Raw genomic sequence first — 26,508 nt, forward strand, 5'->3', positions numbered from 1 at the left:
AAGCAAAAATGTCAAGTAGGCATGTCCAAAACCCTTACCAAAGCCAGTGGATCTGCCTTCGTATTCATTTCGCGTCAAAGAAACGTACAGACATGCCCACATTTTGGCGGTATCGCGTATACGCAGCGCTTTTGCTCGTTCCCAGCGGCCCTTGCCGGGGCTATTTTCATGCTTGTTCGATAATAGGTCAGCACCAGGGTTAAAGGTAGCGGTCGATCTACCTATTCCTAGAGCTAGGCGAACCTAGCACTTTTACCGTCCTGCTTATACCGGTAGTATCTACGCGGTGATCGAGCTGACATGTCACTTTCTATCACTTTAAGAAATAGTTTACTGCTGGTTCAGGACAGTGTTTCGCAAAAACCTCCCTCGAGATTGAAATTGCAACGTGTAGATATGAAAACGTTGCCGCTGACGTTACAACGCACTACCAAGGCCGCGGACCAAATGCCGGTTTCCTAGTCTGCGGAGCAAGCCGTCTCGTGTGCGAATAGTATCATTTCGCAACCAACATCCCCGTCTCCGGATGACATCCGACGTACTCAAACAGCTGCTGCTCTGGCTTGACCACTAGCACTTCGTGAAATAGGCGGAGCGTAATGACATTGTTCAGCTGGGCCGCGTACTTGAGGAACCCACCAAAGATGGCCAGGTGTGTGGGATGCTCCCTACTCCATTTCTCAAGAGAGGCAAGCTCGTCAAAGTACGCCAGCCCAAAAGTGCGGTCTTTGTCCGCATTTCTCGTTATGGGGTCGACAATGTCCATGAAGCGGCAGCTATAACAGCCAACCTCGTCTCCATGATCGCGGAGAAAGTTCATCCCTGCCTCAAGCACAGGATGCATCGTCTTGACGTACAGCTTCCGCTCTTCAGGTGCCGTGTCGGCCCAATCTTGGCCTGAACGAATAATAGCCAGGTTCTGCTTGCCGGGGACTCGGATCCTCCGAGACAGATGTTCGTTTGGTGCCTGTTCTACAGGGGCCTTGAGGAACTCTTCGCCTTTGAGGGTGTCTGTCTGCGCAGCTGCTAGGCGATCTCGCATGCTTCCCCAGTAGACGTGCTCTTTGATGGGTCCGACGACTCCATATCGCATTTCAGCTGCTCCCTCGGGAATCTCACCGCTGGAAAACACCGTCTCGAACCTGTCCATAGTTGGAAAGAAGACTTCGAGGAACCAGCCGTTCTCTTGTTCCTGTGTATCAAGGCTTTCCCACCAGGAGCTGAAGCCAGATTTCGTTATCCATTTCTGATACGCCTCCTCGCTTTTCCAATAAGCAAGAGCTGTGATATTGTAATAGCCCTTGTGGTCAGTTACAGCCGCCCATTCTGAAAACGCCGGATTTTCTCCATCTTCACCAGAAAATGTCAAAAACGAGTTCACTTTGGAGATGGCAGCCTCTTCCTGCCCTGTCTTGCTAGGGAACTGGGCACCAATGATGGCCATTACCAAACTTGAGACATCCTTGGCGAACTGGGCGCTGTATGCAGGGAAAGGAGGCTCATAGTTGGCTGGCGTAGAAGCTGGAATGGTTCGTTCAACCTGCAAATGCTCCGGGATTGCCGTAACGAGGGTCATTTTTGATCTTCACTCAGTTGGTGGCAGCGGTGACTCGGCAGTGTCAGCTGTTTGCGAATCGGAATTTAGTTCAGGAATAGTAATAGCAAGGGGTAGATTGCAGAGCAGGGCGAAGAAGTGAAGAAGAAAGGGTGCATTCGGGGGTTTTATGAACCGGATACTACATTGGATCATTGTGTAACAAATGTACTACCCCAGACTGGACGCATCCCATGATCATGGTGAAGATGAACATGCCCTACAAATTCCTTCAATTGGATAGGCCAGCAAAAAAGGAGTTGTCCAGACCATGGCAAATAGTTGCCCATCTTGCTATGCATCATTAGGTGCAGCAGATTATGGGTCTTGGGGTTTCAATGCAGGCCTCTCCAACTTTGGTCTGGGGCTGAACCTCCAACACTTAGCCTCTTTGGCTATCTTTATCTCATTCAGGCATACGGGGCGTCGAGCATCAAGCATCTCTAGCTTTGAGGACGTCGGTCGTGGCAAGCTGAGGCCCTTGCTGTTGGCACCCATCCCTGCAGCAGCGTGCCATCGGCAATGGAGTTTCCAGGGAGGACTATTTTTCCCTCTCAGCATTGAGCCATTTAATCGCTGCCAGGTAATAGGTCTATTACATACTCCGCATTTGGCAAAATGGTAGTTCGTCTCCCGGCCATTTAGTATTAAACCCGTGAGGGTATGGCTCGTCGCTTCGCTGTCACCATAGCTTGGTCCCCTTGCCTAGTCGTTGAATCTAACCACAAATCTTTCAGGGGATAATTGGCCTGTGCATTTCGAGTATTTGAGAATCTTGGGCCCCAAGAATGGGAGGAAATATTCGGAACTCAACGATGGTACTGAATGTTTCGTAATATGATGAGAAGGCTTCCGGGTGGTTTTGGACGACATCATGCCAGCAACACCATTCCAGGTTGAGGCGTGGACAGAGTATGCCATTGGAACTCTGATTATTCTCGCGCGCATTGCCGTTAGATGTTCGATAGTCGGCTGGGACTGGGAAGGGGACGATTACTTTGCCGTGATTGCCATTTTCTTCTGGACAGCATGTTTATCTTCACCTACTCTTACTTGTAACCGACTAACACGACGATAGGGAGAGTTATGTATGCTTGAGCTTATAGGTATTGCCATCCCAATGCTACCCATCGTCTAACGGTGTAATGGTGTTAACGAGTCCCGATTTTTCTCTAGGTCAATATGGTTCGATTACAGGTATCAACGACGAGATAGCCCTCAGCTTGACGCCAGAAGAAACGAGACGAATCGTCATAGGCAGCAAATGCCTATTCGCCGGATGGATTCTATATGTAACGATGATTTGGTGCTTAAAGTCATGCATGCTCTTCCTCTTTCGGAGATTGACGTGAGTTGTCAATAGCCCCTGACAGTGTCGCTGCGGAGAGACAACTAATGGGGTGCTGAAAGGCTTGATCTACGACAAATGCAACTTGTCAACATTACTTCGGGACTTTGTGTTGCGGGCTATGTCTCAACGGTCATCGTAATGTTAACAAAGTGCTTGCCTATCCACAAGAATTGGCAAGTATATCCTTATCCAGGAGGTATGTTGCTAGATCGTCATCCATTGAGATCAACATCGCCTAACTGCAGATAGATGCTTGCGCCTTGAACATTCCAAACTATCTGGCACTGGTCGTTACCAACGTTACGTACGCTTCACCTTCTAAAATTACACAATCAGCAACTGACCGGTATCGTGACAATTCAGGACCGATCTGATGATATTGACCATCCCACTCCCACTGCTCTGGAGAGTGCAAATGCCCCTCATGCGGTATGCTCGTCGATACGAACCAGCCTCTAGACATATCTAATCTTGTTGCAGGAAAATCCTTTGTGCGCTTTGGTTATGCATGGGCATTTTTATCATCATTGCGACACTCTTGCGATGCATTCTCTGCTTAAAAGATGTGTCGTCCATCAACCTCGGAACCATCTGGTCTATCCGAGAGACAGTTAGTCCAATTCCTTTTCTGACTATTCGGACAACATATTTTTCAGGTCGCTAATTAGAGAAATCTTGTCAGTTCGTCGCCATTATCGCCGTAAACGCACCGATCCTCGGCCCCTGGATGACAAAGAAGGCTTCCGTGATTTCATCTCGTGGCTCAAAGAGTAAGAGTAACCAGTCCGGTGAAACAGGCTCAGGGCCCGGACTTGTCACGATTGGACAGCAGAGTAATCGGCTAGAGAGACTTGGGAAAGATGGACGGTCGCACAAGACTGGCTGGACGACAATTGATGACGGCAGTGAAGAGCACATTGTTGGCCAAGATGCGGACGCGGCGAGTCGGGATACGGAGAGCCGAGGTATCGAGTCTCGATAGTCTGGAATGAGAGTTCGACTCTAACAATATCCGACTGAATCTTGGAGAAAACCAACCATATCACTCAGATGTGAGAAAATGATTTGTATATATGGTGCTGGAAGACGGTCTAAAGCCGCCACAATTATGGTCACGTTCGAGACGACCGAAGTAAAGGATACATGGATTGGAAATTTATCATTACCATATATAGTTTAGGAGCTGACTCTCTTAAGACTCGCATAAGCATCTATTTTATGGACCTACAACCACCACCTCTAATATGACATAGAAAATATTTCTACTGAGGCGGTCGAGCAATAGCAACATCCGCATCCTCACTTTCCAGAGTAAACTCCCCATCCTCATGTGGAATAACCACCGTTGATCCTCTCTTCAGAATCGACAGCTCAGAATACTCCGTCTTTAACGTCACATTGCCTTGAAGAACGACCAGAATAGCAAAGCCGCGCCGGCATCCACTCTGCCCATTGACGATGACTCTCTCCAACTGGAAGTAACTGTGCGACTCCTCGACGAAAACACTCTCAGCAACTTTCGCTTCAGTTACCAATGCCATGGCTTCTTCTCTTGTCCGCCCTCTGGTCTCAACAGCTGTGAGCGCCGTCTCGAAACCAAGACCAAGATGGCCTTCTGCTTTGCCATCGATTTTGAACCCACTCCATTCGCACAGGACAGACAAGTCCTCTGGCTCCTGAACCTCGACCATCAAAACACTTGGGCCGATTGCGTGAAGGACTCCAGGCGGCACATAGACAGTCTGGTGAGGTTCAACGTCAATTTTATGCATTCGATCCAGCAACTCAGTGCCTCTCTCCTCCTGGACGATTTGCAGCAGTTCCTTGGGGTCGACATCTTCAATCAAGCCGAGCCAGACTGATCCCGGCATGAGGATATACCAAGCTTCAGCCTTTCCATGCTTTCTCTGGAGATGCTTCGACGCCCAGTCAACGTGAGGGTGTGCATGAACAGGGAGACGTTGGCCAGCATCGAGCAGCTTTACAAGGAGTTTTGTGTCCGGTCCATACTTGGCTACATGATCGGCTCCTAGCCATTTCTCGGGCTCGGAGGCAACGGCATCAGCAAGCATTGTTCCATCAGGCAAGCGGGTCATGCCGACATTTCCCTGGCCGCGACAGCATGTTGTGGAAGCGACCCAGTCTTCGGGCTCATGAGAGCCGATGGGGCTTTGAAGTTGACGGAAGGCCGATATTTGTGCTCCACCGGCGTAGAAGCGGCGAGGGGGGTGGTTTGGAGGGAGGAGAATAGGCGCCATGGTATAATATGTCTAACGAATGCAAAAGTGGTTTGATAGTGAGATTTTTACAGTATTTCAGCAGTGAAAGTTTTATGTTTACAGTTAGTGAGCTGAGATTGAGGGGATATGGTTTTATTCTCAGCTGAGCTCGAATTATTTTGTCTTGGAGGCAAACTACAATGGCTGTGAACTGGAGCTACGCTCTTCGTGCGGGGATGACGAAGACCGGAGCTTGTCTTAGTGTTTTTTGAGGCTGCTGATCTATACTTGGCCTGCACAGGGCATTGTGACACAATTGTTGATCATTTACTATCTCTATTATTCAGTCATTATTAACAACGATGATCTATTTAACGCTCAACTTAATGTCAACTGTCACTCCAGGAACTTGGATCGTGAGTAAGTGATTGAGGGACTCAATTTCTTGAGGTCCGTCTCAGGCCCGATATCCGGAAGAGTGCAGCGAATTTATGGTTAATATCACCACACCATCTCCACAGAATTACGCCTTTTAGCCGCCGTTCATCGCTAGAAAGGGAAAAGAAAAACAAAGTCACAAATTATTAGACGTTGTGAAGCATGATTGGAGGTCTAAAGACAGAAGTTTTCTCAGCTCATGCGATTGGCAACAAAAACGAATTGACAATTAAATCTTATTTTACACGCTATTTTACACACTATGCTACAGGCTATTCATCAGCCTCAAATCTCTCCTATCTATACCGTACATATCGTTTCTCGTACAAGATTACATTATGCCACAGCTTGAGCACTGCCCAATTGGACAGTGAATCAGTATGATGGATTAGATTTCGTCACTTTATTTCTCGGCGGCTTCGTGAACGTGGTCGTGAACGTTATTGTGAACGTTATCTCTCGCATCGCTGCGCCTCCTCAACTCATCACGGTACCTGGCGGAGTCCCATTTGCTCGAAGTGATGGGGTTCACATGCTGAACATACATCATATCGATCTCTTCGAGGGTTCGATCCTTGGACTCGATGACGAAGAAGAAGACGATGAGCACGAGGGCCGCACAGCATCCGGCGAAGATGAGACCGTAGAAGTAGTCAATATCGTCAGTGATGAATCGAGTGCTATAAATCACAATCATTAGTTCAGTACTACTACAACTCTGAAATGTTAAAACTCACAAGAATGAGATCAAAAAGTTCCAGAACCAGTTAGAAGCAGTGGCGATACCCATGCAGAGACTTCGGTATCGAGCAGGGTACAGCTCTGCGTTAACAGCCCAGACCAACGGTCCCCAGCTGATGGCGAAGGCGGCAATAGCGAGACAAGAGAATGTAACCAGAGCAGATCCAGCCTTGGGGGTGTTCAAGGGGTTTTCGTGATCGAGTGCGAAGTGGCCGACGAACGCGTACACACTATCAATTTTGTCAGCAATGTGGCCAATGTTGATACTATCGAAGAATTGTGGGAAACTTACAGGAAGCACATCATCATCCAGAGGCCACCAACGATGAGAATAATACGTCGACCGTAGCGGCCAATGACCCAGAGACCAATGATTGTGCAGAATACGTTGACTGAACCCAGGATAATCTGAGTAGTGTAGCTGTTGCTGATACCAGTGGCGGCAAAGACGGTAGTACCAAAGTAGAAGAAGAAGTTGGCACCGGTAAGCTGCTGGCCTCCACCGAGAACAACTCCCAGGACTGTGCGGTAGAGCATACGAGGGGCAGTAAAGATCTCAGTCCAACGGAAATCATTCACGTCCTTGCTCTCCTCGTCAATCTTTGCCTGAATATCGGCGATCTGGTGGTTGACAATATCCGAGTCGGGCGAGAGACCAGAGAGTCGTGCAATAGTCTGGCGAGCCTCGTCAACACGGCCGCGGCTGTAGGCATATCGAGGACTTTCAGGGAGGAACAGGATACCAGCTCCGAGGACCAGGGCCCAGGCAAAGGAGAGACCGTTGGGAATTCTCCAAGCGGCGCTAGAATCCTTGGTCTCGGTTCCCCAGTTGACCATTTCAGCTGTCCAGATACCCAGGGTAATGAGCAGCTGGTACGATGAGATGATGACACCGCGGATGACAGCCGGGGTACTTTCGGACTGGTACATGGGAACAACGACGGACAGGGCTCCAATGCTCAAACCAGTGACCAGACGGCCAACGGCAAACTGAACCCAGTGGTACGAAGATGAGATTTCGATGATTGTTCCAATGCAGATGAAGAAGGAGAACAGTGAGATTGAGAGTCGACGGCCGATTGTGTCTGCCATCTTGCCGGCAATCAAAGCACCAAACAGAGCGCCCACACAAAGGAGACCAACAATGGTGCCCTGACGAGCAGCGCTGAAGGTGTATGATCCATCGCTCTGTAGCTCTCCGAAGCGGCTGGCATAGTCTGGCATCAAGAAGAAGCCTGAAATTTGACCACTGTGAAGCAAAAGAGTTAGATACAATCAACCAAACTACATGTCAGTGAAACTCTGGTGTCTTACCTGACATATCCGAAGATGAAACCACCAATGGAAGCAACAGCTCCCAAAGCACAAGCAAGTACAGTGACCTTTTCCTCGGAGTGAGTCTCAGAGTGCTCTCCACTGCTGGGTGAATGGTCCCTCTTGGGTTCCTGCACAGCAGGTGTGGCTTGTTTTTTGAAAAATCCCATGATTCTAGTTGCAAACCATGCAGTTACACTTGTCCAATTGGTTTGATTGAATCACGATTGGTGTAATGAGGAGTTGATTTCAGGAGTTAGGTTTTAGGGGGAGAAGATGTCTGATAGATAAACTAGTTTCAAAAGCTAACTGTCGTAATGCTGATATAACTTGGAATGTACAAGTAAAGGGGATTCCAATAGGGATAGTCCCACATGAGGGTATAAAAGCTTGTGCGCTCGCGTCCATCTCGGTGGCTTTGCGGGCCTCTGGAGAACGGTCGTCAATAATCAAGCGGTCCCGTGGTTTGGATCACCAGATGGGACTCAGCACATCCTTATAGTGTACTCTTACATCTCCTGTTCGATACTGCTACTATCATGAGGTTGAGGCGGAGAAATTCATCGGAGATACTCTTCCAGCCATTGCCGTTTTCGCTCTGCAAACATCACGCCGAGTCATGGATTTGTCTCGAGAGATCCACATGGCACCGGAATGTCCGGCCATGATTGCCGTGCATCTGCCGCTTGCGGATCGCTGTCAAAGCCTCCCGTTCCCACTCGAGTCCACTATTATGCCCACTCTGCACAAGCATTAACGCGCAATGCCGTATTCTAGATACGCAGAACAACGTGATACTCCACTGAAGGATGAAGATTGAAAATTTTCTGCTCGGCCCACGATGTTTTGAGTCGTCTGATGGCCACAATTTGGGACCTCGTATGGGCCTCCGGAGCTGAAGAAGAGGCTGGAAGAGGGTGCATTGCGCAGCTCCGAGTCCGTGTCCCCTGATCGACAGCTGTGCCAAGTCACATTATCTCGGCCGCGAGAGTCACGCAAAATTCGAATCACTCCAGTTGTCTGTAACACGACGGCTCACCCTAGTTGCAAAAAGTTTTCATGGGAAGAGGCGGCCGCCATCTTTAAAGAATCCGGCATCTGGTGAAACTATTGAGACGCAAGATTGTCCATCTTGACTCCGGTAGATTTCTGCTTTCAGAATTGTCAGCGTAGAAACGGCATTTTAATGACGGAAAACGAAGAAATCCACCCAGAGATGATTCAATGCATAATAATCAAACTGCATTATTTGCTTGGATGAAGCTCCGGAAATTACGGGCATAAACTCTGGTCTTCGAGAAGCCAATGAGCAGTCTTTAGCAGTGATGATTAAGTGAAGAGTAGTCCCATTCAGGAATGGTCGCGATCTCGGATCATGATAGCCGCTGATGTCATAGATAAGACAGATGCTGCATTGGATTTCGGATAAATTGCCACCAAAAATACATGCTGATGACTCGGAGTGTCGAGATGGAAGCAATTGAAACTGCTGTTTGATTCAAGATGGGAATGCAGGCCTTATATATAGATTCCATTGAGGCTATTCCGGAGATTTTGACCCCCAGATGCCCCACAGCCGAGATGTTTCCGTTTCCCGGCGCGATCTAGGGTAAGATCATGGAACCTGCATTTAGGCAGTTCATTTAACCGACATATTATAAGAGGATGGCCGCCAGCCAGCCCACGGAGGCGGATATCCGTCTGGGGATGGGCTCTTATATAGAAATAGTCCAGCTTCTAAAGGCAATTTTCTGCCGAAGAATATCACCAAGTGGTTCAGGAGGTGAAGTAGCTGCCTACTTTGAGCCTCATACTATTGCTTATGCTTCAGCTTACTTTCAGATACTTACAATCCCAAAGGGTTCAAGATTAACCGTGCTGACGTCAAGTGGACGTTATGATGGCTTCGTTTCTTGCTTCATCCAAGTTGAAGTTGGCTTTCAGTCTTCAGAACCGGAGCATGCTCGGGATTCGATGGTGTTTCTGTGGCGGCGGTGATGCGAAACAGCATCGTCATCGTCAGAACTCTGAATTGACAGTAACATGAAAAAAGTGTATATATATATCGTCCATATCTCGAATAAACTCTAAACTCAGAGATCCATCATCAACAACACCAACCATTGAGAGAATCAAGTATTCAAACAAATTAACTTCTGACCAAAACATCTCATTCACAATGTCTGACCCCAACAACCCCAACATCAACATCAGGACCACTCCCCAGTGGGCGCTGTATCAGCGAGAATCCTTCTGGAACACAAACGATGGGAAATACCCCATCTTCAACACCGGCAAGTTCTCAAGATCCCTCTCAAAATCAGTCTTTTCTAACATCAAGTCAAGACCCGGCTGAAATTGAAAAGCTGGCCAAGGAGAAGCTTTCTCAGGGAGGCTGGTAGGTTGATGAGGCCACAATATCATATCGAAGAGATCTCTAATAAAACACAACAGGTATTATTCTTCTTGCAATGCTGGACTTTCTTGGACCCATCTCTCCAACCGACAGGCCTTCTATCGACACCGCATCGTCCCTCGCATGTTGGTTGACACCAACCAGCGAGATACCGCAACCGAAATCTTTGGCCACCGCGTGTCTGCCCCCATTGGATTTGCACCAATTGGCATCAACCGCATTTACCACCCCACCGGAGAGCTTTCCGTGGCTAAAGTAGCCCAAGAGCTCAACTTGGCGTACTGCCTGTCCTCTGCTGGAAGCTACAGTATTGAAGATGTCGGCAAAGCAAACGGCTCTGGACCTCGATTCTTCCAGCTGTACCAGAGCCCCGACGATGAGCTCTGCATCTCCATGCTCCAGCGAGCTTTTGATAACGGCTTCGATGCTTGCATGCTGACGACGGATACTTGGTCCCTCGGCTGGCGTCACAACGATGTCTTCACCGGAAACTACGCCTTCTACCACGATCACGGAGCAGGTGACCTTGGTCTTCAGGACCCTGTGTTCCAGAAGCGTCTCAAGGAGGCTGGAATTGATCCGAAGAAGAACCCAAAGGAGGCGGGCCAGAAATGGATTGATGAGAACATCTGGCATGGTCGCGCTATTACCTGGGAGAAGATGAAGTGGACCATGGCTCAGTGGAAGAGGATTAGCGGTGGAAGGCCATTTTGCCTGAAGGGTATTCAGAATGTGGAAGATGCGAAGAAGGCGGTTGAATTGTGAGTTGCATCAGATTCTAGCATATTACCATGTTGAATAAGGCAAGCTGACTTTAGATCTCTACCAGGGGTGTGGACGGCATTGTTGTTTCGAACCACGCCGGACGACAAGTTGACGGAGGCATCTCCAGTCTTGATGCTCTGGAGAAGATTGTCGATGCCGTTGGTGACAAGATCTACGTAGGTGACATCCATCCGCTTTTAGACTTATATAAAACTAACATGTCATTACAAGATCATGTTCGATTCCGGAGTGCGCAGCGCCGCCGACGCCTTCAAGGCCCTCGCCATCGGAGCCAAGTTCGTCTTCATTGGCCGTCTCTGGGTCTGGGGCCTCAGTATTGCCGGCGAGCACGGCGTGCGACACGTTTTGAAGAGTCTGTTGGCAGAATTCGACATTCTGATGGAAGTTGGCGGTTTTGTCAAGATTGATGAGATTAACCGCAGCTGCATCGACTCTCTGCCCAACTCGTCCAACTTGATTGCCGAGCACTCTGCGATCTAAGACCCCAGAGTTACTCTATTAGGAAATATTTCTACGGTACTACTAGTAGCTGATTACTTTTGGTAGATACTTGTTATAGAATAGGATAGATTTGTCAATTGAATGTCGCCAAGATATTTCTAAACACTTTGCGTAAGAATATCGCCTGACTCGCATCTTTAATCCTTGCGCGAACGTCGGCCGATTGTGACGCAAGCACTAAGCAAGGTACGGTGCATGAACGGGTGAGAACCACTTTTACACTGCCATTGCCAAGCATACATGTACTTAGGAGTTATGCATCTGTATTCAATCTCTTATCTATCAACTGTACCGTTGAAGCCATTTGACTGTAGTGCTAAATCACGCACTTCTTACAGCTCTCTAAGTTGCAGCATGGATGCCCTTCTCGGCGTAACTCCAGTACCTCTTGGCACATCGCCGACGTAGCGATTTGCCCTTCCAGATCATAAACAAAAACGTGCTCATGCATCCTAGTGAGAGAAAGCCCGCCATGATGAAGCAGTTTTGCAAACCCATGTTAGAATACCAGGGTGTGATGCCATAGGAAATGGCAAAGCCAAGCGTGTTGCGGACGATGATAACAGACACCGTGCTCTCTCCGCTCATATCCTTGAAGCAATCGACGTTGTACGATAGCACAATGGAACTGCCAGCAACGCAGCTAAAGATCAAGATGCCGAGACCAACGGCCAAGACTGCCCAGTGGGCCCCGTGAGCAGCGCCGACGCCCCAGATGATGAGGCCGATGCAGGAGAGAATACCAGCGAGAACCAGGGGCCACAGTCTCTGCTCTGGCTCGCGGATGCCCTTGTTACGGCGTGCGAGTATAAGAGTGAGTCGGTCAGCAATGTGACCGGCCCATATGCTTCCAAGGGCAGCTCCGATAAAAGGGCCGACGTAGATGAGGCCGACGGCCCCAGTTGACCAGCTGTACGGCGGCGAACTCAGGATGGGGCTCACCGTGGCATTGATGACGTTGTACCACGAGAGACTGATTCCGTAGATGAGCCCAACCCAGGCAATGCTTGGGAACTGGAAAAGAATGGCAATGGGCCGCACCATGGACTTGAACATTTGGGTCTTTGTCGGCCGTCCATCCATTCTGACAAAAGGCTTCAGCCTCTCAATGTAATTTTTCTTCTCGTATGAGGTACCCGTTTTCTGGTCTGTAATGGCCGACTCGATCTTTTTCTCCTCCATGCTTGCTCGAGGCTCTGCAGCCCTTTCATCTACATGCCGAGTTTCATCTTCTAAACCCTCGAGACTCGGTCGGAAGTACATTGTCTCCTCCATGAAAAAGAAGAGGATGACAAACGATACCGCGGCAACGATGGCGCCGAGATTCATGGTCCATCGCCATCCATATGCTTCGGCGAAGAAGCCCGCCACGAGAGGAGACACGAAGCTGAAGCCAAACAAAGTGAAGACGTAGACTGACATCCATGCTCCCCGCTCATGGGCGAAAAAGATGTCTGGGATGCTCACTTCAGGTAGAGCTTCAATGGGGGAATTGGCTAGCCCGAAGAGAATGCGGTGGGCGTACCATTCACCAGTTGAAGTCGAGTATGCGGTCCATACCATCAACGGAACCGTAATGAGCATCGATATCAGATACATCCCGCGGCGACCGTACGTCAAGGCAAGAGGTTGTGTTACAAGACAGCCCCAGCCACAAACAAGGAACGCGACTCCCGTACCTTGAACGAGTTGTTCTGTGGAGATGCCAGTGTCGTGGGTGATGTCGGCCAGAACGGAATTCTGCAGTGTGAAACAGATTGCTATACCCATAGTGTAGATATTCACCATGGCTACGGCCAGGTATTTTCGTCGGCGACTCCAGTTGAGAGGATCTTCTGGGTCGTCGCTTGGGCGAGGCACAAGCTCGACCTTGCCGCCTGCAGTGGCTCCTGCGAGGTCGACGAGGTGAACTGTGCCTGGGACAGCCTCTGGATGCTTGTCAGATGCAGGCATGGCTGTTAGATTTCCTCTTGGCTCTTGATTAATGGTTGGATGATGATTGAGTCGATCAAAGAGACCTCGGAAAGATCTCTTTCGTAGCGATGCGTATATGACAACGTTCGCGGGCGACGGAAAAGGAGAAAGGAAGGCTGCCTATAAGTAACTTGTAGATTTCGCCCATTTCCTGCTTTCTTACCATGAGGAATATTACGCCAAGATAGAGTGTCTTCTGAAGGGGATGAGACAAGGGAATGCCAGACAAGAGACGCAGATCGCGGAAATGAGCACATAGAATCCGTCATGTTGGGCACACAATCATCTAAGACATGTCTTGCGTATTGGTGTGTCCCGAGGTAAGACAAAAGTAACATGGTCTAATGATAGGGAATGATACGAAAACCTATCTTTTGTATTACAGTCAGTACGACCGGTCATGATTGACGCAGTTCGAGACATCGGGGCACACGCCCAAGGCCAGCGAATTTCTTCCTAAGATCTTGACGTTGCTCATCGTTCCGAGGTTGTAAGGATCCTCACATCGACAGGAGGCTCGTCTTTTGGGGTTTGACGCAATATATCTGAGTCGCTCTTCTACTTCAGATGTGAAGAGGGCTCGACATATCTGAAGTGAGATGTACTATTGTACAAAGGGTGTAAATAAAGGTCATGCTCTTCGCCAAACCTCAAAGCCTTAGTCATTTCCGTAAACCCGATCTATTAATAGGTTAATTACGGGATGCATCTTTTTGACCGGCATCCGGACAGACGTCGTAAGATCTGCAAGTGTATTTAATCAAGGCGTCTGTCAACAGGAGGCTGGGTCAGCGAGTCCCGGCGGGCATTATTTGCTTTTACTCCAGCTCGTTTAGTTCACAAAGTGTCGAGCCACCATATTTACTCTCTGTAATAAATTAGTATCTAATAACTAACGGTACTTCCATCTAGGGGGTCGAAAAGCCACACTCCTCTCATCTCAGAGCAGATGCAAGCGTGGATGGCTGCAACAAACAAGTAAGGATATATGTACCTAAAACTCTCCAATTAACCGTCTCAGTATTCTATGACATGTAAGATAGGAATGGTCGCCGAGGTGGTTGATAATGCTGTTACAATGAAGCTGGGTATAAGTGGTGATTCTAATGCGAGGCCAGGATCGACATACGGCAAGTTCCGCTACCCCAGATAATCGAATCCGAGACGCGGGATGAATTCTATACATATAACTGTCTGCATTACTGTGTTATTATTAACGACCACCACGTAAGCCACTCCCGCCTCACTATAAGTCCGTCTCACTATAAGTCCGTCCGTCTCATTGTAACTCCGCCTCCCTCTGTGTAAATCCGTCTCCCCGTTTCTGGCAAGTAAAATAGGACGATTATCAATCATGTCTTGCCGAATTGAGAATCTAGCCTCCTTCTAGACTCTCCGTGGAGGTGTCGATATCTCTGAAATGCTTGTCAGTGTGCGCCTCTTCCCCGCGCGCCAAAGATGGTCATCTCAAAGTTCACGGAACCTGGGGGATCTCTCCGCACGACCGATGTGTGTTCAATGGCCTGATTGAGGCGGCTTGTAAAAGTAAATCACTTATAAAATGTTGAGCTCAGCGAGCAAAGAATTGACCCTATCTGTCCAACCCAACACCTTCTACTCAACCCTCTCTCCCTTCAGTAGTACTCTTCTCCCTCGTTTCATCCCTTCTTATCTATCTTCTTCATTGGTGGGTACTCCGTAGCTAGGGTGCATATATTATCACAATGCCTTCGAAATCTCTCCCAGTTGTCCAGGTAAAGCCTATCCTAAAAGGCTCCCCAGAATATGAAGCTAGGCGGGCAGCTGTTCTGGAAGAGTTTGCCTTCAAAGTACCGGATAATCTCCGACTTCCTATTGAGCTCATCAACAACCCTCCCAAGAACGTCACCGGCGTTCCCAAAGAATGTGGTCTTCTGACTCCCGAAGAACTCGCCATCACAGAGGAGTACGATGCCACCGCTCTGGCAAGCCTCATCGCCTCGAAGAAATTGACCGCGGTAGCTGTTGCTGCAGCGTTTTCCAAGAGAGCCATCATCGCACACCAGTTGACAGGCTGTCTGACCGAATGGTTCATGGATGATGCCATTGAGCAAGCCAAACGCTTAGATGAGCATTTGCAATCCACGGGAAAGACAATCGGCCCCCTTCATGGCGTCCCCTTCAGCGTCAAGGAACACTTGCCTTTAGCCGGACACTATTCTAGCATCGGCCTTTATGATACAAGAGTCAAAGATGAAGAAGATTGCCACATAGTAGCAGCCTTGAGAGATGCTGGCGCTGTCTTTTACTGCAAAACCAACCAGCCTCAAGCTATAATGCATCTGGACACCTCCTCCTCATGGGGCCGTACCTTGAACCCTCACAACATTCGTCTGTCGGCAGGAGGGTCTAGTGGAGGAGAAGCCGCTCTACTGGCCATGCGGGGATCTGTCCTCGGTATGGGCTCTGATATTGCAGGAAGCGTCCGAAATCCAGCTGCCTTTTGCGGTATCTACGGCTTCAAGCCCACGACATGTGTTGTCCCTAGGAAAGGCCTTATAGCTGGTGGTGCAATAGCAGAGCTCAACATCTTGACCACCGCCGGCCCCCTGTGTAACTCCCTCAGAGACATGGACCTCTTCATGTCCGTATTACTGGACTCAAAGCCGTATCTAGTGGATCCAACCCTTGTTCCTATGCCCTGGACCGGTCTCAAATCTTTACCACAACCTAAACCTTTGAAGATTGGAGTCATGATGAACGACGGGGTTATTGTTCCGCAACCACCTGTCATCCGAGCTCTCAATTGGGCAATTGAAAAGCTTAAGGCATCAAATAACTTCTCCATCAAGACATTCGAGCCATACAACGTCTCCAAAGCAATCAACAACGTCATCCTCGCATACTGGCCCGACGGCGGCAACGGCATAAAGAAGCATCTCGCAGCTTCAGGCGAGCCCATGCTTCCCTTGACACAATTGGTCATCAAAGCCGCCGAGGGCCCCGAGCTGACGCCGTACCAGATCCTGGCGCAGCATCTCGAGCGCGACCAGTTCCGCTGCGACTTTGCGCGCCACTGGGAGTCTCAGGACGTCGATTTTGTCCTTTGCCCGGTCTTTTTCGGTCCTGCATGCGAGCATGAAATGGCATTTTATCCCAACTACACTGCTTTTTGGAACTATGTCGATTATCCGGGGGTGGTGGTGCCCACGCCGATCAAGGCTGGTAAGAAGGGGTCGGAGAAGTATGCTGCTGATGCGCCTGTGCCTTTGAGTAAAGATGATGAGCATGTACGGCAGATGTGGGAGGAAGGTGACTTTGAGGGAGCACCGGTTAACCTGCAGATTGTAGCGAGAAAGTACCATGATAATGACTTGTTTGCGGCGTTGGAGAAGATGCAGTGGGTTTTGGAGTTGCCATAAACAATTGGGGCTTCATATCAAGTAGATAACGTGGTAAACTTTGTGCATTGTTGAGTCTATTTTAATATCGTGTGAAGTTATCTATCTGGTTTCTAATTGTCCAGAGGACTGACTGTAGGATCCCACGTAGTCGGCGAATACGAGTCAAAGTCTAGTGTTGCCATGTCTTCGTCTGTCAGTTCAAAATCGTAGAGTTCCGTGTTGGCCTCGATTCTGGATGGTGTTTCGCTCTTTGGCAGAGGAACAAAGCCCTGCAGCACATGTTAATATCTCATTACACAACAGTACTAAAACAACATTCATATACCTTTTGCAAACTCCATCGCAAGAGAATCTGTGCTCCGCTCTTCCCGTATTTCTTCATCAAAGCCTGCACCTGCGGCTCATCGAATCTCTGCCCCTTAACAATGGGACAATACGCCTCAATCACAACTCCATGTTTCTTACACCATTCGACTATGTCCGGATGCGGCAACCAGGGATGCAGCTCCCACTGTCCGACGCTAATCTCTCCTGCGTTGCCCTCTCCTAGCTCTGCTTCAAGCTCCTTGATGTACGCAAGCGTCTCCTCGAGATGATGCACGCCATAGTTGGAGACTCCCATGGATCGGATCTTTCCCTCCTTCTTTGCTTCAACAAACGCTCTCCATGTTCCCTTTCTCGCTTCCGGGCCACCATAGGGACTGTGGTTGAGATACAGGTCGATGTAGTCCAGCCCCGTCTCTTGAAGACTCGTTTCAATAGCCTTTTTGGTCTCTTTGTATCCACCCTTGCGAACTTTTGTAGTGATAAAAATTTGATCGCGGGGAATGCCAGATGCTCTGATTGCTTCACCACAGGCCTTTTCGCTGTCGTAGGCGCGCGCTGAGTCAAAGTGCTTGTATCCGGATTTGAGCGCGTGGATGTTAGCTGCCACACTCTTCTCGTGGCCAATTTTAAAATGTTGGTCAGCACCAGCGGCAGTCTTTGTTATTAGTTAGTTTTTATGTTCATTCTCAATTAGTATGCGTATCTGATAGTTCTGACGACTTACTCCGAACCCTAAGACGGGAATCTCATAGCCCGACAACATCTTATACTTGGACGCTAGAGTAAGTTGCGCCATTGTGACGGTTCTTTTAGTAAATCCTTTTATAATGACTTGCGGCTGCTTTCTCAAAAATATGGTATGAATCTATTATTCGAAGATTGATGCTTTGATTCATCGAATGGTGGAGGATAGAGTACCTTTAAGTATCTCATCGCACAACAGATCAACAAACGATAGACGGGCCTAAAATGTGCAAATAGATCGGCCCACCCAGAGCTTCTCCGATCCAATTAGCACATCGGCTTTACAGCATTTATCCCCGCCATTAGAGAACGGGAATAGGGTGGGAAAATTACCAGATTGGGACTTTTGGGAAATGCAGATCCCGTTGCTGCTGCATTTCCAGGCCGTTCATCCACTTCTTCGCTTGATGCTTACAGATATTTAAACTATACGATTGTCAAATGACAAATACTCTGGATTACATGTATATTATGAATACAATGACGTCTTCCATAAATGTGGCGTTGCCATGTCTGTGATGGCTCCAATGGCTACGCAAGAGACTATCGTCCACAACAACACAAGGATCCAAACAACAGATGCAAGCCAAACACCGAAACTCCATAACTTTTACCAGTTTCAACTCTCAATCCACCTCATCTTCAAGATATCCTCTCCGAAAAGCTACTCAAAGTCAGCCAAAAGTCTCAAAGACAGTCCCAATCAGAAGTCTCACCTCCAACAACCAGACCCGTTGCATACATCACTCGGGAAATCGGCTTCAAATCGTCCTCCCCATCTCCTCGATCCAGGTGCTTATCCCAAAACTGCAACAAATCTTCCACCTGATCCTGCAACTCCTCGCTGGCATCAGAACAACTCACACCAACGCATGTGCCAAACTCGCGAAACGCCAGTCTTCGTGATGCGCTTCGTTGCATCATCACGGAAGATGCGTCAAGTAGCTCCTCGGCTTTTGGCAATGCCTTGCTGCGGAACTTGATAGCCCACGGCTCGTCTCTCCAGATGTGGCACATCCATAGTCCCATACCCAGATCCAACATGTCGGTTCCAGGAGACAAGCTTCCCTTCCTCGACATGAGATTCCAGTAATCGTTAATCTCCTGCTGCAACACACCGTTTCGATGGCCCTGTTTCGATGCAGTCGTTTGCATCAGCTTGTAGACAACATATCCTGTCGCAGCATCTAAATGGCCCTCAGAAGGAACGAGCACACTCTTCATATCCATGGATATCTTCCACACCATCTTGACGCCTCCTGACAAGCAATGCACCAAGAACCGCGGATGAATTGCCCTCGCTAACTGGATTCCTAAATCATTCCAGTCTCTCTCACCTGCCGCAATAGAAAGTCTGTTTAGGGCAAACATCCACAGCGTCAAATAATGATGGTACTGCCCATCGCCATCGCTCCCTGAAGCGTCCAGCTTGCCGATTCGCAGGCCTCCTACTAGCGGCTCTTCATCCGTTGCGCCATCTAGTCTTTTCTTTCCGTCTCTTGTGTGGCCCAGTATATCGTGGACAGTTACCACCAACCGTTTCGCTAGTGTGAGATACTTTGGTTTGGCGGTTTCCTTGAAGAGAGTGATGAAGTTGACGACTCCAAAGGCATCTGTCCAGAGATACCTACCGCGATGGCCGCCGGCTCCAGGGTTATCAGGAGGGATCCAATCGTTTGCACTATCACTTGATAACTCGTCAAAGGGGCCGTAGACGGTTTTCATGGCTTCGATGAAGCGGCCCATTTTGTCAGGTTGCGACATGATGTGTCCGTATGTTATATGGCGGCCACGAGAATTGTAATGAATTGGAAACAGAGTCCTAGGCACGAGACAAGCGATTGTTCTCAATTGTCGAAATCTGTGCTGTGAAAGATTCGCCATTGCTTATATGGTGTTGGATGTGATGCCACTATGACGCCTCCATAACTGGTGGTCGGTCAGCTGAACATCTCGACCACTAGTTCCGCGCTCAGCTTTTGATCAGTTCTGTTACTAATATTTGATGGAGACGGTATTTATTGAGTTTCTAATTAAGATAGGTAGTTTCTCTCGGCATTTCGTCGTAGTTCTGTCATTAAGCTTCATTAAGCTTCATTAAGCTTCTTTATTTAGAATACTTGCGTGGGTTAAAAAATTGAGTAGGGTCAATCCCTGAGCATCTCTCCATTTCCGGCGAAAATGGGATGATCTCTCCGGTGAAAACAAATAAAAAAAACATATAGTATCTCTGTCAAATCAACTTCATATAATTAAAAACCTCCCAGAGGTCCCTCATACACTCCCTGAGGATGATGCATCGCAAGCGGCCACAGCTCAAACAAACCCTGCGTCTGCATAAACACAAGAGCCCCAACGTCATCCCACAGCAAGCTCCCAAGAACGCGAACAACACCCTTGTAGCCCGGAGATTCATCCATACGCTCTGTATCAACCTCATTGGGGTCATGGTCCGCGTCAATGGCAATCACGAAGCCGCCTTGCTGCGGTACTGGATGGAGATAGGAGTCGATGACGCCCTTGTCCGCCGCCAGAAGAATATCGCTGTGTACGCCAGATGGAAACTCCTCCAAGTCCCGGAAGGATTGGAAATGACTGTGTCGTATGGTAAGTGATTAGTATATGACTGTTAATTGCGTGCAAGTGAAATACGTACGTTCTGAGGGTATCAATGTCTCCATCCGCGATGCCTAGGTCCCGAGCATCCCGCCAATAAATCTTTGACCTTTCTCTTATCGTATCAACCTTGCCCAGTTCACGACCCCAATTCGCAATGTCCGCCTCAAATTTCGCCTTGAAAGCTTCCCACTCTTCATCCGTGTGATCATGAGAGACACGATATGCCACAAATCCCCATTCAAAATTGTTTCCGGAACCAATGAACTGGTTTGCTTTCATCACCCATTGCTCTTGTTCTATGGGTGCTGGCTCTCCTCGAAGCTCTAGTCTCACTTTTTCCTGTGCTGTTACCTGACATTGAGCCGTCTTTGCATAATCAGACAAGACTTCAAAGCCGGTCGGTAAACCAGCCGGCATGTCCATACCACCACGCTCCTGGCCAAGCCATGCCTCGGTGCGCGACAGATATTTTAGCCTCAAATAGTAATCTGCCTTTCGAGCATCTGCGTTTGCCGAAAAAGAGATGGGTTCCCTACGGTATGGCTCAGAGGCATCTGGTCGCGGCGGCGCGTCATCCTGCGCGGCAAGGTCTTCACCCTCGTATCCGTCCATGGGCAAAAAGATTGCTGAATCGGCCTGAGCTCCATTCTCCAACAGATCGTGAAGTTTGTTTGTCAGTGTCCATTCTTCCGGGCTGGGGGTAATTTCGGCCGTTGCAGGAATGCCTGAGAGCTCCTGTAGAATCGGAACACGGAGACGGTCAATGGTGTTCACCACCCAACGGTGAGAGCGCGAAGCGACGAGATTAAAGTGAGCCTTGATATATTCGTGCCACCGAGCTGCGATTTGAACTTCGGGCTTGTTTTCCAGTCTGTTCTTGGCATTGACTGCGTCTTCAAAGTCCTTCAGGTGTGCCCAAATGAGACTGTACGTCTCGCGAAGGGCTCCCTTGATAGGTGCAAGATTGAGATAGTGAAAGGTATTTGTAATAGCGCAAATGTACTGGCAAGCAGCGTGAAAGTTTTCGGGCGAATCAAGCTTAAGCTCCTCCCATCGCCTCTCAGAAAGGGGCATGATGCCCTCCCACAGCCTCGACTTCATCGAGTGAAGCTCCTTTGAAATGGGCACTAGTCGAGTTGAGTCTTCATGAGAGCCGATGCGCACCATCATCTGCTGCACGGGAATTTCATGACTGACGTCGAATGGAGGCGGCGCCCACGAAGCCAGCGGCTGCTGCATCAGCATCACAACCTCTTCTGACAGAGGCGGAAACGATGACGGACTCCCATCAGAAAGAACCCCAAACATAGTGGCTTCAATAAAGTGCGGAATCGTCTGAGGCTCCAATATGCGGTCTACAATCCACAGCTTCGCCTCTATCTGACTGGGAGTCGCATCTGGCTGCAGGACATGTTCGAGGGCTCCAGATGGCGTGTTGCCTCGGGTGATGCGGTTGTTGTTGAGCTGGCTTGATTCCGAGGTTCCATTCTGGCTCAGCAGAAGGTCAAGGTTGAGTAAAAGATTTGCCATATTCATCTTGTGGTTGTCTGCGTCTTCCGCGTAGCCTCTGGGAAAGTTCAAGTTTAGCTTGTTGAGAGTTGTTAACTCAGAGACCCGAGTGCGGCGCCGTGGAGCGTGCAATGTTGAAGAATCAAGAATGAATCTCGGAGACCGAGTATGAAGTAAGCGAGCGCATTGGAGTGACCGAGTCAGATGAAGTCGACGACTTAACACGGAGGCCTTCATCTTTATAACCTCAAGGTTCCGGATTCCAAACGCCAGTGTCAAGACTAAGTGGGACAACCCAAATTTACTGACCCGTTGGTGCCTGGCCTGCCTGAAGTTGGTGGGGGACCAAACGGCTAAAGTGCTCAAGTCGCATGAAAGTTAAACCCCTAGGTCTCCTATTGAAGCCATCTAACGGTCGACTTATTTCCAGGAATCAATTTAATTAAAGTCGCCAAATGAAGCACTTGTTAGTAGAAATATCACTAGATATTGAATTACACGCCAAAATTGCCGTCGTGTCCCGTAGTTGTGGTAAGTTGCTATTAGACATTATAGTTGCACCAACGCTTTCAACCAGGCGCTCAACTCTCCCCCACAAGTGTAGAATGAATCACTATCAGGATATACTGCAATAGACTTCAGTTCCAGTGTTTAAAGGCTGGAAGTGAGCATTTTCCACATTGGGTTAATGGGTCTTGACACATGCATTTCGCCTTCCGCCTGCTTAAAGTGAGTGACGTTCAACTAAGCCGCCACAACTGGCTAGTTCCTGCGCTGAGCTTTGAGGCAATGTGCATCATCTCACAGACAACATGCCAAGACATACAGAGCACAACAGTTTGAAAAGCTATATGACTACTTGACTGAATTTTCCCTTAATTCGCCCAAGGCCGGCCGAGCTTGAACTCTAGCAGAGAATTCCATGCGACGACCAAAGGCTCTCTCCTCCAGCAGCAGATGACGGTCATTATCCAACATCGATACCAAGTTATATAGGTTGGAACTGCCGACCATTTCAGCATACTACTAGTAGTTAAATCATTGCAGACACGGAACATGACTTACATTGCAGATATGGTTGAGGCACGTGTATGGCTTGCAACAGCCCGGGTCTAATATTCCTGTACATTCTGCGCCCTAGATTCCCACTTCAATTAGTACCTATCCATACTGTAACGAACAAGGTCTGCTTTAGCACGGTAACTCTTACAAGTGGTTTACAATCTGCGTTGGCTAGAGCCGCACTGGCCAGAGTGACTAAATAAGTGAGATTGACCTTCATTGTTGCTTGATATAAGAGTTCAAATTTGACAGTACAATCATGCAGACAGTACAATCATGCAGATGAAAAACGGACATAAAAATTGAAGTGGATGAAGAGATAAACGTAGATCTTATATAGATGACGATACTTGCAGCTTAATAAGACTACTAGGTTCTGCCCGGCATCTCTCAGCCAGGTGATCCAAAGCCCATGTTTCACAGCAAGGTGATACAGAGATGATTCAACTTGGCTTACTAAAACAGGGAAATCGGCATCACATAGATAACATTGGAAGGCTTACAGTAATGGAGTGATCTCAGACACTCACAAGGGAGGAGAGATGATCTGCAAAATAGTGATGTTGCACCTCGACTAGGACTTATAAGATACCCATACTGCCTGAGTAAGAACTATTATTCGAGTAATAGCATGAACAGACGTCACTATATCCAAGATCCACGCTATAGTTGGCAGGATCTATCTGATGATCGAGCACTAGTTTGTACAACAACTCGTAGTAGATCTTTACCTTGATCGACATGTCTGGGTAAGATCGGGGAGGAGAAATATGGTGTAACCATGGCCGTCTCTTGTGGCTTATCTAGGCAAGCTGGCAATGTCAAACACACACCAACAAGAGGGACATTTCACAGCCGAGCAAGTTGTAACATAAGGGACGCAAATATTGAGGCAGCAACAGCTGTGCCGAGTTTATTAGGTTCATGTTGTGGGTACCTATTTGAGATACCTGTTCAATGTATCCCAATGGTTGCATATGAGTTATCCCTTCACAAGCACAACTGAACGGTAAAATAAGCAACCAGCTTTGACCAAAAACCATCCCAATGCCTGCTTAGTTCTATTTGTTCATGCAGTCAATCTGATTGCACCCAATTTTCCGTTTCATACAAGTCCAAAACAAAAATGCCAAATGCTCTCAATCGCCAAAACACCCGAGGTTAGCCACGCTGACTCCCGCGACCTCCTCTATGCCCCGATACACGCAAACTGCCTCCTAGACCTCGTCATTGTCATCGTCGTCCGTCATTTCCATTCCAGTCTCTTCCTTTTCATCCTCGTCGTCAATCAACATCGTCCGCCGCCTACCCACTCGCCCCTTTCCCTTGTCCATCATGCTGCGGCCAGGTCTATTACCGTACACCTTCTGAGACGCTTCCACCTTCTTTCTTTCTAGCAGTTGCTCGAAATCCGCCAAGTCGTCTGCTTCCTCCTCCGCAGCTCCGTCCATCAAGGCCGTTTCTTCCAACGCCTTGTTCAAAAGCTCCGTCGCGATGCTATCCTGCGGATGGATGGCCAGAGCCTCATGAAGGACAACAACCGCCTCCTGTGGCTTGTTTTGTTCCATTAAAATGAGCCCCTTGGCGCTAAAGATGGCCGCATCCTTGCCGCCTGCTCGTAGTACCTCGTCAAACTCCGCCAGTGCTCGGTTATAGTGCCGAAGCCGGCGAAAAGCGTGTCCTAAATTTGTCCTCGCTGCGAGCCATGCTGACGGCTCACTGTCATTCTCATCGGCCACCTTGAGAGCTGCTGTGAAATATTGGACGGCGTCTTTTGGATTATCCTGGTGGTATTTCACGATGCCCATCTCGTTGAGAAGTAGTGGATCAGTCTTGCACAGCCCATATGCAGTCTTGAGGAATTCTTCTGCAATAGTCATGTTGTTGAGTGCGTGATTCTGCATCCCCAGGAATATCTGCGGCAGGTGAGTGCCCATGAAGAGGCGTGCTGCTGTTGAGTATGCTGAAATAGCCTGGTCATGCTCTCCTTCCTCGGCGAATGTGTGTGCGAACCCTATCCAGGCAGGGCCAAAATGTGCGTCCATCATGCTCGCTTTGCTAAAATACCGCCTGGCTTCTGCAATTTTTTTGATGCTGAAATAATAGATGCCCACGGCTAACCATGTACAGGGCTCTTCGGGGTGGGTGTCTGCCAGGTCGTGTGAAATCAGGAACAGCAGGTTCTTCATCTTGAGTTCGTAGAGACAGGCGAGGTGGACGGGGTATATCGCAAAGTTGTACTTGTCCTCTTCCAAGATGGCGTTGGTAATGGTCAGGGCGTCTCGGTATCGGCACTGCGTGTACAATAAATCGGCTCGAGCAAGCTGTAGGTCGGGGTTAGCGGCCAGCTGGTAGTGTGTTGATAGCGAATCGTAGGCGGTATCGAATGCCGCGGGATTTCTGTATTTTGAAAGCCGTGTCGTGTAGAGCATCTTTGTGAACTCGGCCGCCTCCTGAGAGGACTTTGGGTCTCCCGAGAGGTGTATTGAATCAAAATCTAGGCTGTCGAGAAACTGCCACTCCTCGTCTGGTGATAGTAGAGAGTTCTTCATCAACTGCTGGAACGCCTCGAAGCACTGCACGTCGATCCGAACCGCATCCTTGTAACACTCCTTGGCACGATCAAAAGCATTTTGCTTGGCATAGCAGATGCCCCGGAGGAAGCACATAGCTGCCTCAAATCGTCGGGTGGCCGCCTCATCGTCCCCGGTATCGTCGTCCCGCCTTCGCCCGCTGCGAGCCTGGTTTGAGGCCTTGCGCTTGTTGCTCGGGCCATTGGATATTAGGTGTGTCGGATTGCGCTCCCCCAGGACAGCCAAGGCCTCGTCGAATCGAGACTGTTTGATGAGACAGTGTCCGGCAAGATAGCGACAGGCTGGATTGCGGCTGATGAGGTCTTGCTTGGAGAGGAACGATTGCGCACGTGTGTAGTTTCCAGTCGCAAAGTGGACTTGGGCCAGCCAAAAGGCATCGTTGTCGTCGTCTATAAACGAGGATACGCATGCATTAGCTCAGATGTCTGCCATGATGAGTAATTACATGGTGGTCACAAACTGGTCAAGGCGAGAAGCTTGTCTCCGATAAAGATGGCCGATTCATATTGTGCCTTGTTGAGGGCATCCTGCCTCCAATCCCTCAGAAACTTCTCCATCCTCTAGCATCGAGAAGAGAACATCGGGCAGAGGGATATAATGAAGAAGAAAAGAAGTAAAGTACAATAAAAAGGTATCAGATAGATGGAACAGAAGAACAAATTGATTAGGTATTTAGCAGGGTATCATGGCTGGGGAATCGGCAGCAGGAGGGGCTTGTATCGATATCGAATATCCAGATCTGAGGTTGACGCGCGAGAGATGGTTCTAGGCGCGTAAAGTTTGTTTGTAACCGCTATGCCCAGTTGCTAGGGAGTGTGATTGCACCTAAAGCGTTGCTACAGGGTGTGCTCTGCAAATAGCGGGGTAGCTTCAGCGGAACGACCCCTCAGTCCAGCGAGACATTCACTGGCTGCATCCGGGAATTCGGATTTCCAG

At 48.8% G+C, this 26,508-nt stretch overlaps 11 protein-coding genes across 11 annotated transcripts; 3 read left to right on the forward strand and 8 right to left on the reverse strand.

The window, feature by feature from the left end:
- Positions 1 to 125: 125 nt before the first annotated feature.
- V8C40DRAFT_234155 (phenylacetaldoxime dehydratase family protein) lies at positions 126 to 1,755 on the reverse strand. Its single transcript, XM_083213540.1, has one exon. It carries the CDS (start codon positions 1,574 to 1,576, stop codon positions 497 to 499), a length of 1,080 nt encoding a protein of 359 aa, XP_083078345.1. The 5' UTR covers positions 1,577 to 1,755; the 3' UTR covers positions 126 to 496.
- A 379-nt stretch (positions 1,756 to 2,134) lies between these two features.
- V8C40DRAFT_234158 (uncharacterized protein) lies at positions 2,135 to 4,194 on the forward strand. The gene is made up of 8 exons (XM_083213541.1): positions 2,135 to 2,621; positions 2,673 to 2,700; positions 2,771 to 2,942; positions 3,005 to 3,141; positions 3,195 to 3,249; positions 3,309 to 3,374; positions 3,426 to 3,555; positions 3,628 to 4,194. The coding sequence occupies exons 1-8, from the start codon at positions 2,469 to 2,471 to the stop codon at positions 3,925 to 3,927; spliced, it is 1,041 nt and encodes a 346-aa protein (XP_083078346.1). The 5' UTR covers positions 2,135 to 2,468; the 3' UTR covers positions 3,928 to 4,194.
- Positions 4,144 to 5,349, reverse strand: V8C40DRAFT_234162 (RmlC-like cupin domain-containing protein). Its single transcript, XM_083213542.1, has one exon. The coding sequence runs from the start codon at positions 5,201 to 5,203 to the stop codon at positions 4,208 to 4,210; it is 996 nt and encodes a 331-aa protein (XP_083078347.1). The 5' UTR covers positions 5,204 to 5,349; the 3' UTR covers positions 4,144 to 4,207.
- A 641-nt stretch (positions 5,350 to 5,990) lies between these two features.
- Positions 5,991 to 8,574, reverse strand: V8C40DRAFT_104455 (general substrate transporter). The gene is made up of 4 exons (XM_083210704.1): positions 7,658 to 8,574; positions 6,636 to 7,592; positions 6,340 to 6,573; positions 5,991 to 6,282 (listed from the first exon to the last, which is right to left on the reverse strand). Exons 1-4 carry the CDS (start codon positions 7,825 to 7,827, stop codon positions 6,006 to 6,008), a joined length of 1,638 nt encoding a protein of 545 aa, XP_083078348.1. The 5' UTR covers positions 7,828 to 8,574; the 3' UTR covers positions 5,991 to 6,005.
- A 1,123-nt stretch (positions 8,575 to 9,697) lies between these two features.
- Positions 9,698 to 11,465, forward strand: V8C40DRAFT_104465 (FMN-dependent dehydrogenase). Its single transcript, XM_083210705.1, has 5 exons — positions 9,698 to 9,951; positions 10,004 to 10,055; positions 10,112 to 10,834; positions 10,903 to 11,014; positions 11,070 to 11,465. The coding sequence occupies exons 1-5, from the start codon at positions 9,837 to 9,839 to the stop codon at positions 11,337 to 11,339; spliced, it is 1,272 nt and encodes a 423-aa protein (XP_083078349.1). The 5' UTR covers positions 9,698 to 9,836; the 3' UTR covers positions 11,340 to 11,465.
- A 197-nt stretch (positions 11,466 to 11,662) lies between these two features.
- Positions 11,663 to 13,955, reverse strand: V8C40DRAFT_234169 (major facilitator superfamily protein). Its single transcript, XM_083213543.1, has one exon. It carries the CDS (start codon positions 13,311 to 13,313, stop codon positions 11,703 to 11,705), a length of 1,611 nt encoding a protein of 536 aa, XP_083078350.1. The 5' UTR covers positions 13,314 to 13,955; the 3' UTR covers positions 11,663 to 11,702.
- A 1,103-nt stretch (positions 13,956 to 15,058) lies between these two features.
- Positions 15,059 to 16,735, forward strand: V8C40DRAFT_282734 (amidase signature domain-containing protein; the record flags this gene model as incomplete). Its single annotated transcript, XM_083221835.1, has 1 exon — positions 15,059 to 16,735. One exon carries the CDS (start codon positions 15,059 to 15,061, stop codon positions 16,733 to 16,735), a length of 1,677 nt encoding a protein of 558 aa, XP_083078351.1.
- A 33-nt stretch (positions 16,736 to 16,768) lies between these two features.
- V8C40DRAFT_234170 (aldo/keto reductase) lies at positions 16,769 to 17,975 on the reverse strand. The gene is made up of 3 exons (XM_083213544.1): positions 17,769 to 17,975; positions 17,043 to 17,699; positions 16,769 to 16,986 (listed from the first exon to the last, which is right to left on the reverse strand). Exons 1-3 carry the CDS (start codon positions 17,838 to 17,840, stop codon positions 16,828 to 16,830), a joined length of 888 nt encoding a protein of 295 aa, XP_083078352.1. The 5' UTR covers positions 17,841 to 17,975; the 3' UTR covers positions 16,769 to 16,827.
- A 295-nt stretch (positions 17,976 to 18,270) lies between these two features.
- V8C40DRAFT_234173 (uncharacterized protein) lies at positions 18,271 to 19,747 on the reverse strand. The gene is made up of 2 exons (XM_083213545.1): positions 18,505 to 19,747; positions 18,271 to 18,452 (listed from the first exon to the last, which is right to left on the reverse strand). Exons 1-2 carry the CDS (start codon positions 19,670 to 19,672, stop codon positions 18,415 to 18,417), a joined length of 1,206 nt encoding a protein of 401 aa, XP_083078353.1. The 5' UTR covers positions 19,673 to 19,747; the 3' UTR covers positions 18,271 to 18,414.
- Positions 19,748 to 20,040: 293 nt separating this feature from the next.
- V8C40DRAFT_261982 (uncharacterized protein) lies at positions 20,041 to 21,943 on the reverse strand (the record flags this gene model as incomplete). The annotated part of the gene is made up of 2 exons (XM_083219323.1): positions 20,041 to 20,383; positions 20,445 to 21,943. The coding sequence occupies 2 exons, from the start codon at positions 21,941 to 21,943 to the stop codon at positions 20,041 to 20,043; spliced, it is 1,842 nt and encodes a 613-aa protein (XP_083078354.1).
- A 1,914-nt stretch (positions 21,944 to 23,857) lies between these two features.
- V8C40DRAFT_234176 (anaphase promoting complex subunit CDC16) lies at positions 23,858 to 26,359 on the reverse strand. The gene is made up of 2 exons (XM_083213546.1): positions 26,033 to 26,359; positions 23,858 to 25,961 (listed from the first exon to the last, which is right to left on the reverse strand). Exons 1-2 carry the CDS (start codon positions 26,127 to 26,129, stop codon positions 24,196 to 24,198), a joined length of 1,863 nt encoding a protein of 620 aa, XP_083078355.1. The 5' UTR covers positions 26,130 to 26,359; the 3' UTR covers positions 23,858 to 24,195.
- Positions 26,360 to 26,508: the final 149 nt, after the last annotated feature.

The sequence above is a fragment of the Trichoderma camerunense genome (assembly GCF_050948025.1).
Source record: "Trichoderma camerunense strain CBS 138272 chromosome Unknown V8C40scaffold_2, whole genome shotgun sequence".
Lineage (NCBI taxonomy): Eukaryota > Fungi > Ascomycota > Sordariomycetes > Hypocreales > Hypocreaceae > Trichoderma > Trichoderma camerunense.